Source organism: Carcharhinus amblyrhynchos, chromosome 6 (assembly GCF_965287045.1).
Source record: "Carcharhinus amblyrhynchos chromosome 6, sCarAmb.v2.hapA, whole genome shotgun sequence".
NCBI classification, from domain to species: domain Eukaryota; kingdom Metazoa; phylum Chordata; class Chondrichthyes; order Carcharhiniformes; family Carcharhinidae; genus Carcharhinus; species Carcharhinus amblyrhynchos.
Window position 1 is genome coordinate 34,503,498 of NC_137329.1, and position 13,222 is coordinate 34,516,719.

The window sequence follows — 13,222 nt, forward strand, 5'->3', positions numbered from 1 at the left end:
GCCACAGGCTTGAGTGATTCAGAGTGGAATTCTGGGAAGATGTGGGATATTGCCAGAAGTCTTTAAGTTCGAGGTGAAAGCACTCAGTTTGGTTGATGTGAGCCCCGAGTTCAGCAAAAGGAAAGAGTCTGCTAAGAGCTCAAGAGTAGCCATAGACCAGAAGCAAAAAGGCTTTCAACTGCCTGCGGTATTAAAGAGATGGAGGCACGAGGCAAGAAGGCAGTGAAACCCACATTTGAACTGAGAAATCCACAGAAGTGATGATTGAAGGGTTACTGAGCCAGAATCTAATGGAAGGATCCTCATGAAATGTCATTTGTCGAAGAAGATTTGGAACACCTGGAAGAAATTAAAGTCAATTCTTTGATGCTGTGACATTTGATTTGACCCAGGAACTGCAGGAACCTTCAAGAGCCAATTAAGTAGCAATAGCTTTCTGGGGAGAAGGATAAAGTGGAGATTTAGTTGAGAATTGTAGTCTAAACGGGAATGCATTTTGATGCAAGTTAAAAGGATTCACCAAAATTTAATAAAGTTTGCTTTACTTGTTTTGTGTACAGTAAAATTAATTTGTTTTAAACTGTGGAATCTTGAGGCGCATATTTTTTGAGTTAATCACTGGTGTTCAAACTTCTCTTTAAATGTTAATGGTGGCAAAAAGGATCACAGCAGAATGGGCGGAGTGAAGAACAACAGGACCAGAACGAGAGGAACACATTGACCTTGCAGACTATAGGTGAAGCTGTAGTGAGCTCTCGAAGATAAAGAAAGGTGCAATCATAGGAGGAATTCGAAACAAGGGTGAAAAGTGAAGCATTGCCAAAGCAGCTGCCAATGCATGTCAGCAAGCCCAGGGGTGATGGGCAAACTGGACTTCATACAAGTTAGAATACAGGAAGCAGAACTTTCGATGACCTCAAATTTATGACAAGTGCAAGGTGGGAGACTGACAGGAGAGCACTGAAGGTTTGTTTTACTCTTTCATGGATGTGGATGTCACTAGCTCGATCAGTATTTGTTGCCCATTCCTAATTACCACTCAGAAAGTGGTGGTGAGCCATCTTCTTGAATCACTGCAGTTCATGTGGAGCAGATAGGCCAACAGTTCCACAAAGAAGAAATTCAGGGTTTTGATCTAGTGACCATGAAGGAACAGTGATAATGATCAAAAGTCACAATGGTATGCAGCTTGGAGGAAAGCTTACAGGCAGTGATGTTCTCATTATTCTTCCCCCTTTCTCCTTTTAGGTGGTAAAGATCAAGGACTTGGAAGGTGCTGTCAAAGGAGTTTTGGTGCGTTGCAGCAGTATATCTTGTATCTGGTACACCTGGCTGCTGCTATGTGTTGGTGGTGCATGGAGTGAATGTTTAAGGTGGTGGATAGGGTGTCAATCAAGTTTATGCTGATTGATATCACACTTCTTGAGTATAGTGGGAGCCAAGTGGCTTGTGCCTGAAGATGGTGGATGGGTTTTGGGGAGTCAGGAGGTAAGTTACTTGTGCAGAATTACTCCCCTTTGACCAGCTCTTGTAGCCACAGTAATTATATGGCTGAGCCAAGACATTTTCTGGTCAATGGTAGCTCCCAAGAGGCTGATGGTAGGTGATTTAATGATGGTAATGCCATTGAATGGTTTGATGCTCTCTTGTTGGAGATAGCCATTGCCTGGCACTTCTGTGGTGTGAATGTTACTTACCACTTGTCAGTCCAAGCCAGACTGTTATTCCAGTCTTGCTGCACATGGCCATGGACTGTTTCAGTATTTGAGGAGTCGCAATTGGTGCTGAACATTGTGCAATCATTGTGAACATCCCCATTTCTGACTTCATGATGGAAGGAAGGTCATTGATGAAGCAGCTGGAAATGGTTGGGCCTAGGATATTGTCCTGAGGAACTCCTACAGTGATGTCCTAGAACTAAGATGATTGGCCTCCGACCACCACAACCATCTTCCTTTGTGCTAGGTATGACTCCAGCTTGTTTGATTTTCCCCAAGTCACACTAACTTCAATTTTTGTTCAGGTCCCTTGAAGCCACAAGTTTAAATGCTGCCTTGATGTCAAAGGCTAGCACTCTTACTTCTTGAGTTCAACTCTTTTGTCCATGTTTGAACCAAGGCTGTAATTAGGTTAGGAACAGAGTGGCCCTGGAGGGAGGTAAACTGAGCTTCAGGTGAAGTTTTACTTGATAGCATTGTTGATGACACTTTGCTGATGATCGAGAGTAGGTTGATGGTCAGCAATTGGATCCGTCCTGCTTTTTATGGACAAGATACACCTGGGTAGTTGTCCACATTGTCAAGTGAAAGTAGTCAGATGCCAGAGTTGTAACTATACTGGAACAGTTTGGCCAGGGCGCACATTATCTGGTGCCTTCAGCCATTTTGTGATAGGAGAATCAAGTCTAACAGAAGCACAGCGGAGGACTTCAGCAGCAGACAGCAGACAATGTTATCCCTTGACACATCCTTATGAAAGGAAAGACAGGTTGAATGCCATGTAGTCATTGGGCACACATTGCATTTGATCTACAGCTGCAGTGACCCAAGCCACCTACATGGCAAGAATGCCCAACCCAAAAGCACCATCAGGAAGTTCAGAATTATGCCGCACACTAAAATGCCCATCATGTCACCATCCAAACGTATCCTAAACATTTTAAATATTAAATATGCCATCAGTGATCTCCTGTAAATGCCGTGTTGAAGAATGGTACCATACAATACCAACACCAGCTCATGGTTTTTCATTTCTGCAAAAGGCTTACAATATTTAATTGCTGCCCTATTTTATTTCATCATGTTAACTTTTTTCAGCATTATATAGGATTTTTTTCTGCTCACCTATTTCAGGCAGCATTTTCCATTTTTGTAGGAATGTTTGTGTACCAAAAGATGGGAAATACGTTCCACACTAAAGGAAGAAGGATTCCGGCACAATTCCAGCTAACTACTACAACACTACGTAAACAGAAGAATGCAGGAGCATCCTGAGAAACTGGGTTCACACACTATTCTTCACCTAACTGCAAGCAAGTGAATGAAGGCATAATGTTTAACCCTGCTGATGTACTATAAATCAACTCTAATACTATTCTCACATGTCTTAAACATGGAGAGGGGAGGTGGGGGTCAAATTGGATTAGGCCCAGAGGTAGACCAGAGCTAAATGAGCTGCTGAGTTGCTGCGAGCCTCAGCAGGTGGTGCAGCTTTGTGAGGAGCTGGCACCACTTATAGCTGGTCTGCATTAATTCAAACCAGCCCATAGACATTAGAAAGGAAGTGTGTATCTGAATGCAGCAGTTCCAGAACAAATTTTGGTCGATGTTTTGAGCAGGAAGTGTGAAAATGATGCAGAGGAGAGGAGAGATTGTGCCAAGTTTCTCTGACACAGCTCTAAATGCTTTAAAAGGTGGTGAATAGGAGAGAGGTTCTCCACCTACTGGGACCAGAAGGCCCTTCAGACAAACTTAGAGAAGGAGCACATAACCAATGCTATCAATGTAAGCAAGTACCTGGGTGCAGCACAGGAAGAAGTGCAACGACCCCTCACAGGCAGTCAAGGTCGGTGAATGCATCTTAAAATGACATCTTACAAATCAGCCATGAGCCTCACACACTGCTCCATTCGTTAACTTCCATCAAGCTTATATCTCACACTCAGAGTATCACTTCACTCTCATTCACTTAGCACTGCTGAAAACCTCACACCCACATACATCAGTTTGCACACACTGACATCTGTTCAAATGACAGCCACTTCCCCCAAACATGTCACTCTTGCTACTGCGGGGTACAGCAGCACAAGCCACAGAAAGCAACATCTAACCAGTGAGGGACAGCCACAGCTGCATGTCCTTACCCTGATAGTGTAGATGATGCTGGCAATCATTGGTGCAATCACAACTAAGGGCCACTGTTAACAATCGAGTTGAAACCATGAAAAACGGCAGTATTCCTGCCTCATCTCTCTTTCACAGATTCCACTTGTTCCTCATTCCAAAATTTAAACTACAAATAGTGCAGACATGTAGTTCTTGCTTCCATCACCTACCCTTGTACATTTTTGCTATTTTTATACATGAATTCATGATACGAGTGCTGGCGACAAGGCCAACATTTATTATCCATTCTTAATTCTTGAAAAGGTAGATGGTGATGTGTCACCATCTTGAACAACTGTAATCCATATACTGTGGGTACAGTGATAGCAAATAAATGGGAATATTGGGGGGTGATTCTCCCAAAAGTGCTGAATTGGTGGGAAAACTGGTCCAGATCATGACTGTTTTTCCAGCGCAGCTTCAGACCTGAATCTCCCCACTTTGTGCAATGCTGAGGTCACAACTGTGAATCTCATAAGAACATAAGAAATAGGAGCAGGAGTAGGCCATCTAGCCCTTCGAGCCTGCCCCGCCATTCAATAAGATCATGGCTGATCTGAAGTGGCTCAGTTCCACTTTCCCGCTTTCTCCCCATAACCCTTAATCCCCTTGCCTACCAAAAACCTATCTACACGTATCTTAAATATGTTTAGTGAGGTAGCCTCCACCACTTCAATGGGCAGAGAATTCCAGAGATTCACCACCCTTTAGCTCGGGGGGTTGGGGCCTATTCACACCAAAGAGCCTGAAATTGGTGGGATGAGTGGGAACCATGCATGTGTACATCACTGGGAGATCATTGAAAAGACCTCCCAGCAACCAGATCACTGCCATCCAACCCCCACAGACATTGCTGGCCTCATCGCTGGGCCCCACAACCTCCCCACAGACATCACTGGCATCAACAACCCTCACCCCTCCCCCCAGCGACAATCGCTGGCCCCCACAGGCATCACTGGCTTCAACAACCCCCTCACTAAAGACATCGCTGGCCTCCCTAACTGCCCCACATACATTGCTGGCTCCCACAAACCCCACAGACATCACTGGTTTCAATCACCCCTCCCACAGACATCACTAGCCCCTTCCCTCATACAGGTATCACTGGCCCTCCCTTCCCTCCACACACAGACTTGGCTGCCCACTCATCCCATGCCCCCATGGTTCCAGATTATGCGGGTACCCAATGCCTCCATCCCTGAACATACTGTCTTCACTGCCGACATGCACAACCCCAGCTTGTGATCGTTCCCTCTCTTGAATCCAAGCCTTGAGTTGTTGCACTGCCCCTGGACACAGCAGCCTATTGAATGGCAACTAATCAGCATCCCAAGGGATAAATGACACTCAACTGAAAGCAGCCTTCAAAATTCCCAGTGATCATGATGCGACACCTTTGTGAGGTGCTCGCATGCCGGGCACCTTGGGGGAGGAGCGGCCACCCGCTCCCTGTGAACATGAAAGTTATGGCTGACCTGAATTTTTATGCCTCCGGCTCATTTCAAGCACCCAGTGACAACCTAGCTGGTCTATGTGCAGCTGTGGGCAATGCACACCCTTAAGCCATTGCTGCGTGCAACTGCAGCATCCGCCAGAAAATTTGTGGGTCGTGATGGGAGAATTGCTCCCATTGTTCCAGGTTAGGATGGTGTGTGATTTGAAGGGGCGTTGTTGATGGTGGTATCTCCAAACATCTGTTGCCCTTGTCTTTCTATGAGGTAAAGGTCACAGGTTTGGAAGGTGCTGTTGATGAAGCCTTGGTGATTTGCTGCAGTGCATCTGTGTAAGTGGTACACACTGCTGCATTGACAGTGGAGGAAGCAGTGAATGGGGTGTCAATCAAGTGGGTTGCTTTATCCTGGATGGTGTTGAGTTTCTTGAGTGTTGTTGGAGTTGCACTCATTCCAGCAAGTGGAGAGTATGCTATCAAACCTTCAGATGCTTGAATAAGCAATGATGTATGAGTGTGAAGTCTCAGAGAAACTATATTGATAACGGTGAAAGAGTCTCACTTGGTCATGCAATAGCAACCAATGCTCAGGTACCAAGACTGTGTATTCTTTAGAGGGTAGCATAGAAATGGGATTGCCAGATGGTGAATTAGGTTAGGGGAAAAAGGATCACGCAGATGCAAGCTTCCTAAAAGTTGCCATCAATTCTACTGTAGAGAACTCAGATGAAGAGTTTGGTGGGCTTGTTGAAAAAAGCTGAAGGGTATGGACACAAAAATGCTTGGTACACTGTACGCCTGCCAGAGTCTGATGTTATCATCATGGAGCATGGAGTCTGGCTCCAATTTGACATTGGGTTTTGCATTGGAGTTTGGAGACTACATTTTTCAACATGGATGTAGTAGCTGACTCTGTGAGAACACTTGTAAATCCAATCCGCTTGTAGATTGATCGGTCTACAGATTTCAACAGATTGTAGACTCTCTATCAGGTTAGTGGTGGTGCTGTGCAGCAGGGATCTGCTACCCTTTCTTTCAGGATGATAGTATTTGTTTTCCCTTCAGTCACCTTCCAGGGATATGATTGGATTGGATCACATCACAGGTGTCAAAATGAACAGAGGGACTTTGGAGCCTGTGATCAAGGTTTGGTAGCATAAAAGTAGGATGATCAATCTGGGGTGGGATTGGGAATGCTGTTGGGGATCAGATATGAGGATCATAGGCCTCCAGAGAACTGTTGGGACTTTGCGAGTGCTTGCATTTGGAGATAGTCTGTAGATGGTGGCTGGGAAGAATGTTGGTGATTATAACTGGGAGAGGTTGTGATTATGATAAAATGCTTGGCCTTTTCAACTTTTATTCAAGTTCCCCAGAGACAATCCATACTGATGCAGATGACATCAGAGTCAACCAAAGTTGCAGCAAGGTTCAGAATCAGGCAGTAGGTCCCTTACTTGCAATGAGACCAATGCCTACTCCAGATGTTGGCTAAATGTATTTTTTATCCTTTACAAAGATGGTGTCCAACACTCACTTCTCCTTGGATGTGTGCACAAATATGTAGAACTCCATTTTCAATCCTTTCATGACTGTGTAGTACCCAAGAAGTTGATGCTACATGGCTCAATTTAGCTGTGTTAGGTGTAATTCAACTATGATACATCCCAGCCGAGTCACTCCCATATTCACCTCAAATTCACATACATACACCTCCATTACTAGGTAAATGAAGAGCAGGAACCCTGATTAAGATGACCTTTCCCTCAAGGCAGGTTACAACATTACTCTTTTTGGCTGTGCTTATCTCACTCAAGATATGAGGATGAAACCTCAGCTACTCTTTGGCTAAAATGGGCGAGCCATTAGGTATGATGGCCGGAACTCTACCGCCTCACCTGCCACGGAATTGGCATAGGTGAGGGTCTGACAACGGAAATGTCCGGTGACCTCGCGTGGGAATTTCTGGTCTTGCCCAAGTGAGCCTGTAAAATCCCACCTGATGACTGAAGCCCAGAAACAGAATCCTGTTCCCAACCTTCCCATCCAGCCTCCCATTACCATTGCTTCCCATCTCCCCAATCCTTCCCCATCAGTCCCAATCCCTGATATCCCAGCCCATAGCCCGACCTGCCAGATTGCCACTGGCAGTTTTTCTTCATCCTTCCTTTGTCACTAGTAGACCATTGCCCCATTAGTTACACAGCAATGGAAGCTAGAAATCCAATATTCTAGGAGCTTTCAATCTCACCATTCTTGCCACTGGATCCAGCTGTCCAAATGTCCAAAGAAAGATACTCCTGAATTTCTCAACATTTTTTTGAATAATTTTTGAAATATACACATTGAAAATGTTTAAAACTTTATTCAGTTATGTTAACAGGCTTTATTACAGTAGTAAGAATGGATTGAACACAGTACTTTTACAATTTCATTATAATCTGCTGACAATATATGCATCTGTCATGTATAATGGTTAAATGTTTGACTTCCAGTGAAAGATGGGCACTCAACATTAACAGCAATGCCAGTGAAGACATTTCTATTCTATTTCTGTAGAATAAGTACTGCTCTTGTATTTATTTTACAACATTATTTGCTCCCATTATTTTAACAGAAACCTAAAAGAAGTCTCACATTCAAATAATGGTACGGTGTTGGACACGTCTGGTTATTTTGTTCTCGACAACAATCAACGCAAGACTAATGCAGCCTTCATTTTAAAGGACTAACTTTGGACCATCATGTGCTGATACCCTTCATCTCATTCTGGAAGGTCACACATGTTAAATTGCTAGCATCGCTCCTTCACTTTTTCCCTATTAGGTAAAGTAGCTCAATCAAGTTAAAACACTCACTTAGGTCAATCATCATGACGATAGCCTAATCATGTTGTTCGTTGCACAAAAGAGCTCCTTCTCAGACCCTCACCAGCTTTTCTCTTTTCAAATAAATACATAAAATTCAGAAACAGAATTGTATAATGCACTATTGGCAGAACTTTGCCAATAGCAATTTTGCGGGTGACAGTTTGAGCATTTGTGAACCAATAAAATTCCTAAAAGCTTTACAATCAAGATCTCTGCAGATCAACAACAAATTGAATAAACAAATGTGCACAGTTGACAAGCTTCTCTTCAACAGTTAATAGAAAAATAAAATCCATCCCAAAATATACCAGCAGTGATTCAATCACCACCACACGTAGGGAGGCAATGTCTTGTTCTAATTCACAACAATACTTGAAACAAGACAAGTTGATATTCCTCAAAGAACTCACGACAGGACAACATACAATCCAAAAAATATCCTGATAGGAATATTTAATTAGAAAACACAGTTCACATTCTACTGACCAAGTGTGAAATTTCTGCAGAGGTTCACTGTTTATGCTACTTCTTAGAAGGGCGCCTCAAATCTTCCACCATGTAAAAGTGGAGAATTGCAGAACTCCAATGGAAATTCAATCCTGAATGTAATTCTCATTATGTCAGAAAAAGAAACTTGAATTAGATCATGTTAAGGTCTTCATTCCACAAATACATCTGAAGTGAATCAGTTAACTGGGGTAATACCTCATAACTTGCAGCGAATATCACCCATGATGTTGTTTTATAACTCGTCTCTTGTCCAGTAGTAATGCAAAATTAGGCAAGGTATACAAATCTTTAACACAAATGGTGGGTCAATAATTCACCACGTCCAATTTCATCCAGTGTAATCACTTTATAACAAACTATGAAAGGAACTGGCAATTATCATTGAATGTTTTACTTCAAGGAAGCTGATATCCACATTCCTGAGAGGTCTAAAATCATAGAAAACTCAAGTTTAAAAAATATGAAAGAGTAATTTACTTACTGAAATAAAAAAAAAGAAAAAAGGGAATCAAACAACATTTCACAATATTTATACATTCAGCCAGGAACACCTTTTACAGCTTATTGTCCTTATGGTTGTGACTTCCACCATGCCTGCGTCTTCTCTTTGGCTTCACAGGCTCCTTTTCTTCTGTTGGCCAAGTAAATCCATTGATAGTAACTGTGCCACTTTCATTATCAATCTCTTCACAGTCAGAATCTTCTTGGGTTGCTCCTGCTAAGCTCTTGTCAGGATAAATTTCTTTTAGGTTTTCATTAAAGCATGCTTCTAAGCTTCTCCCAGCTTGTGCCACCTCGGAATCTGGCTATATGTGTATATACACAAATAAAGAAATTGAGAATTAAATGAATAAATTCCAGACTTAACTGATTTATACACACACAAAAATACAACAGACTTCCAACTGATAATATGCAAAATCTGCTTTTTTTTCATTCACTCATGGGACACGGACATCACTGGCTGGCCAGCATTTATTGCCCATCCCTAGTTGCTCTTGGAGGGCAGTTGAGAGTCAACCACACTGCTGTGGCTCTGGGATTCTATGTAGGCCAGATTGGGTAAGGATGGCTGATTTCCTTCCCTAAAAGGACATTAGTGAATCAGATGGGCTTTTTTCCAACACTGGTTTCATGATCAGTAGTACATTCTTAATTCCAATTTTTTTTTATTGAATTCAAATTCCACCATCTGCCGTGGCGGGATTCAAATCCGGGTCCCCAGAATATTAGCTGAGTTTCTGGGTTAATCATCTAGCTATTGCTTGGCCAGCGCCTCCCCAAGGCTTGGATATTAATGGACCAGTTTCAAATTCCCCTATTTAAAAAACCTGTAATCCAATAAATAGGTTAAGAGGGTAGACAAAACATCATCAATTCTGTCTATCCAGGTTGAGGGCGGTGGTGGTGCAGGGAAACCATGCCAATGTCTTGTTTCTCCCTGCCCAGGGGCCTCAGCTGCCTGTGGATTGGATTTTTGACCTTTCAGGCTCCTAGGAATGCCAGCATGTTCTCAAACTAGCTAAATTAAACAATGATAACTTCATCATCATGGTATCCTGGGAAGGCCCCATTGTCTCCGAATTTAATTGAGGAACAGAGCTCTAAAAATCATAGTTTACAAAAAAAAGTCACTGTATAAAAATAAACTAAAAGAGAGTGCTATCTGAAATGAGAGTGCATGGCTTTGAGAGTCTGTTGATGCCTAATGCTATTATTCATTACTCAGAACTTGCAGAAAATGACACAATGACATTCTTTTGAAAAGAATTTTTAAATTGACACATGGATGGACAAAGTCATATTGCAGTATGTCGCTTTCATAGAACAATGTGGTTGCTGTGTTTAAATTCAGAGACCCAGATGAAAGATCAAGATCTCTACTGCAGATCTGCACAAAGAGCTGGAAAAAAAAACAATCTGATAAATCAAGCCATATTGGTGAAGTGACATCAAAACACAGCACCAAAGTACTACTGATTGTGGAAGGAAGTAAATATTGAAGAGTGTGGGGAGTTCTGGGATAAAGCCAACATAAGGTTAGACAACAACAGTATCGAGATGATATGTAAATCTTACATAATTAAATTTTGCACAATTCATAAGCATAAGATGGATGTCAGAAATAAACTCTTCTGGTGTGTAATAATGAAGGGGACTCTTTTTCTGAAGTTTTGCCCTCACTGTGGAAAGATCCATTGGCCTTTTGATAATCTGGTAGTAGTGACGTGCCTAAAGAAAAGGAAATGCTTATCAATAGAAGTGGCAAAAATTAGACAGTTAAGAAAATTACTAGAGCAATTAAAACCTTTAAAATATGCATAATTTGTTTTCACTTTGCCATTTAACCACTCTTAACTTGGAGCAGAGATTCACTTCCTTTTCCAGCATCCACAAGGTTGTATTTTTATACAAATTCAAGCTGGTTATATTCATTTCCTTTAAACGGCAAGCTGGACCCCTCAAACTACCTGAAACAGTTTGCTCAAAACCTCCATATCTTCCAGGAATCACTGTCCCTTCCCATGTTGCTACTTTTAGGTTTAGTTACCTGGTTCGATTTTACATTGAATAAATCTCAGCTTCGTCTCAATGACAGCATTCTTGCCTTTAAAAAGGCCCACATTTTCAAATCCTCTCTAGCCACAGGAGAGGTGCCAGACAACTGGAGAACAGCTAATGTAGTTCCGCTATTTAAGAAGGGTTGTAGAGATAAACTGGTGAATTACAGACCGGTAAGTCTCATGTTTGAGGTAAGGAAACTATTGGAGAAATTTCTGAAGAACAACATCTATCTCCACTTGGAGGGACAAAGCTTTAATTAGGGACAGACAGCATGGCTTCGTCAGAGGGAACTCATGTCTAACAAATTTGATTGAATTTGAGGTGACCGGGTATGTAGATAAGGATAGTGCAGTTGATGTAGTTTGTCAAAGGGTTTGCTGAAATCTGTACAAGGTCCCACATGGGAGACTTGTAAAGAAGGTAAATTCACATGGGATACAGAGCAATTTGATAAAATGGATTCAAAATTGGCTCAGTTGTAGGAGACAGAGGGTGATGACAGAAGCCTGCTTTAGTGACTGGAAGCCAGTGTCCAATGGCGTATTGCAGGGTTATGTGTTGTGCCCCCTATTGTCTCTTATATGATGTAGGCGACTATTCAGGAGTAGGATTAGTAAATTTGTGGATTACACAAATATTGCCCAGGTGGTTAACAGTGTAGTGTCTTGGGCTTCCAGAAGATATAAACAAAATAGTCAAATGGGTAGATCAGTGGCAGATGGAGTTCAACCCTGAAAAGTGTGAGGTGATACACTTTAGAAGGAGTAACTTGACAAGGAAGGTACTCAATGAATGATAGGTCACTAGGAAGTTGTGTGAAACAAAAGGGACCTTGGCGTGTTTGTCCACAGATCTCTGAAGGTGGAAAGGGTAGGGTGGTGAAAAAGACATATGGGACACTTGCCTTTATCAAAAAAGGCATGGATTACAAAAGCAGGGAATCTTGTTCAACTCCACATCTTGTGAATTAATAAAAAAGGTTTAATTAATAATGCCTCAGCTTAGTCCAAGCAATTATCTGCAGCCATGAAGGTGACCATCCTCAATGCAACATGCCAGTTGATTTTGTAGAATTATAGAACCATAGCCTATACATCACAAAATTAATATCATGACACCCACAATGAACATTGCACACACTCTTTAATAGCAACCGACAACAAGCTATGCTCACCAATGGACTGACGGGCTCGTGGAATGGCAGGCTCAGTGGATGGCAGTAAAGGTGCAATGCCAGCTTCTCACATTTCTGCAGGCAACCCAGTTTGCAGTTAATAAAGAAACATTTTGATTTAACATGCACATATGTTTATACATTACTAATCTCCATTTTATGTGGAAAATTCAGGCAAGATATTAAATATACTAGATATTAAAAGGGCAAGGTAGTAAGAGTTAGTATGCTTCACATTGAAAGCACTGCTCCTACTTTCACATTCTGTTGAGAACGTATCAGCAGAACACATTTATCTTTAATTCTACATCCTGAACCAGAACATAAGAACATAAGAAATAAGAACATAAGAAATAGGAGCAGGAGTAGGCCATCTAGCCCTTCGAGCCTGCCCCGCCATTCAATAAGATCATGGCTGATCTGTCATGGCTCAGTTCCACATTCCCGCCCTCTCCCCATAACCCTTAATCCTCTCTCTTATCAAAAACCCATCAACCCGCTTCTTAAAAATGTTTAGCGAGGTAGCCTCCACCACTTCAACGGGCAGAGAATTCCAGAGATTCACCACCCTTTGAGTGAAGAAGTTCTTCCTCAACTCCGTTCTAAACCGCCCCCCCTTTATCTTGAGGCTGTGCCCCCTAGTCCTACTGTCCTTTCTGAGTGGGAAGAGCCTCTCCACCTCTATCCTATCCATCCCATTCATCATCTTATACGTCTCAATGAGATCTCCCCTCATTCTTCTAAACTCTAACGAGTACAAGCCTAGTTT

General features: G+C 42.2%; 1 protein-coding gene across 5 annotated transcripts in view; it reads right to left on the reverse strand.

Moving 5' to 3' along the window:
- Positions 1-7,683: 7,683 nt before the first annotated feature.
- The window catches only part of trim66 (tripartite motif containing 66), a 210,952-nt gene continuing 205,413 nt past the window's right edge, over positions 7,684-13,222 (reverse strand). For all 5 annotated transcript variants that reach the window (XM_080190176.1, XM_080190175.1, XM_080190179.1 and 2 more), the window contains 3 exons: positions 12,454-12,528; positions 10,794-10,946; positions 7,684-9,520 (listed from right to left, as the gene is read on the reverse strand). In XM_080190176.1, the coding sequence (XP_080046302.1) occupies positions 9,269-9,520; positions 10,794-10,946; positions 12,454-12,528 (480 nt within the window). In that variant the 3' untranslated portion in view covers positions 7,684-9,268. The remainder of the gene's footprint in view (positions 9,521-10,793; positions 10,947-12,453; positions 12,529-13,222) is intronic.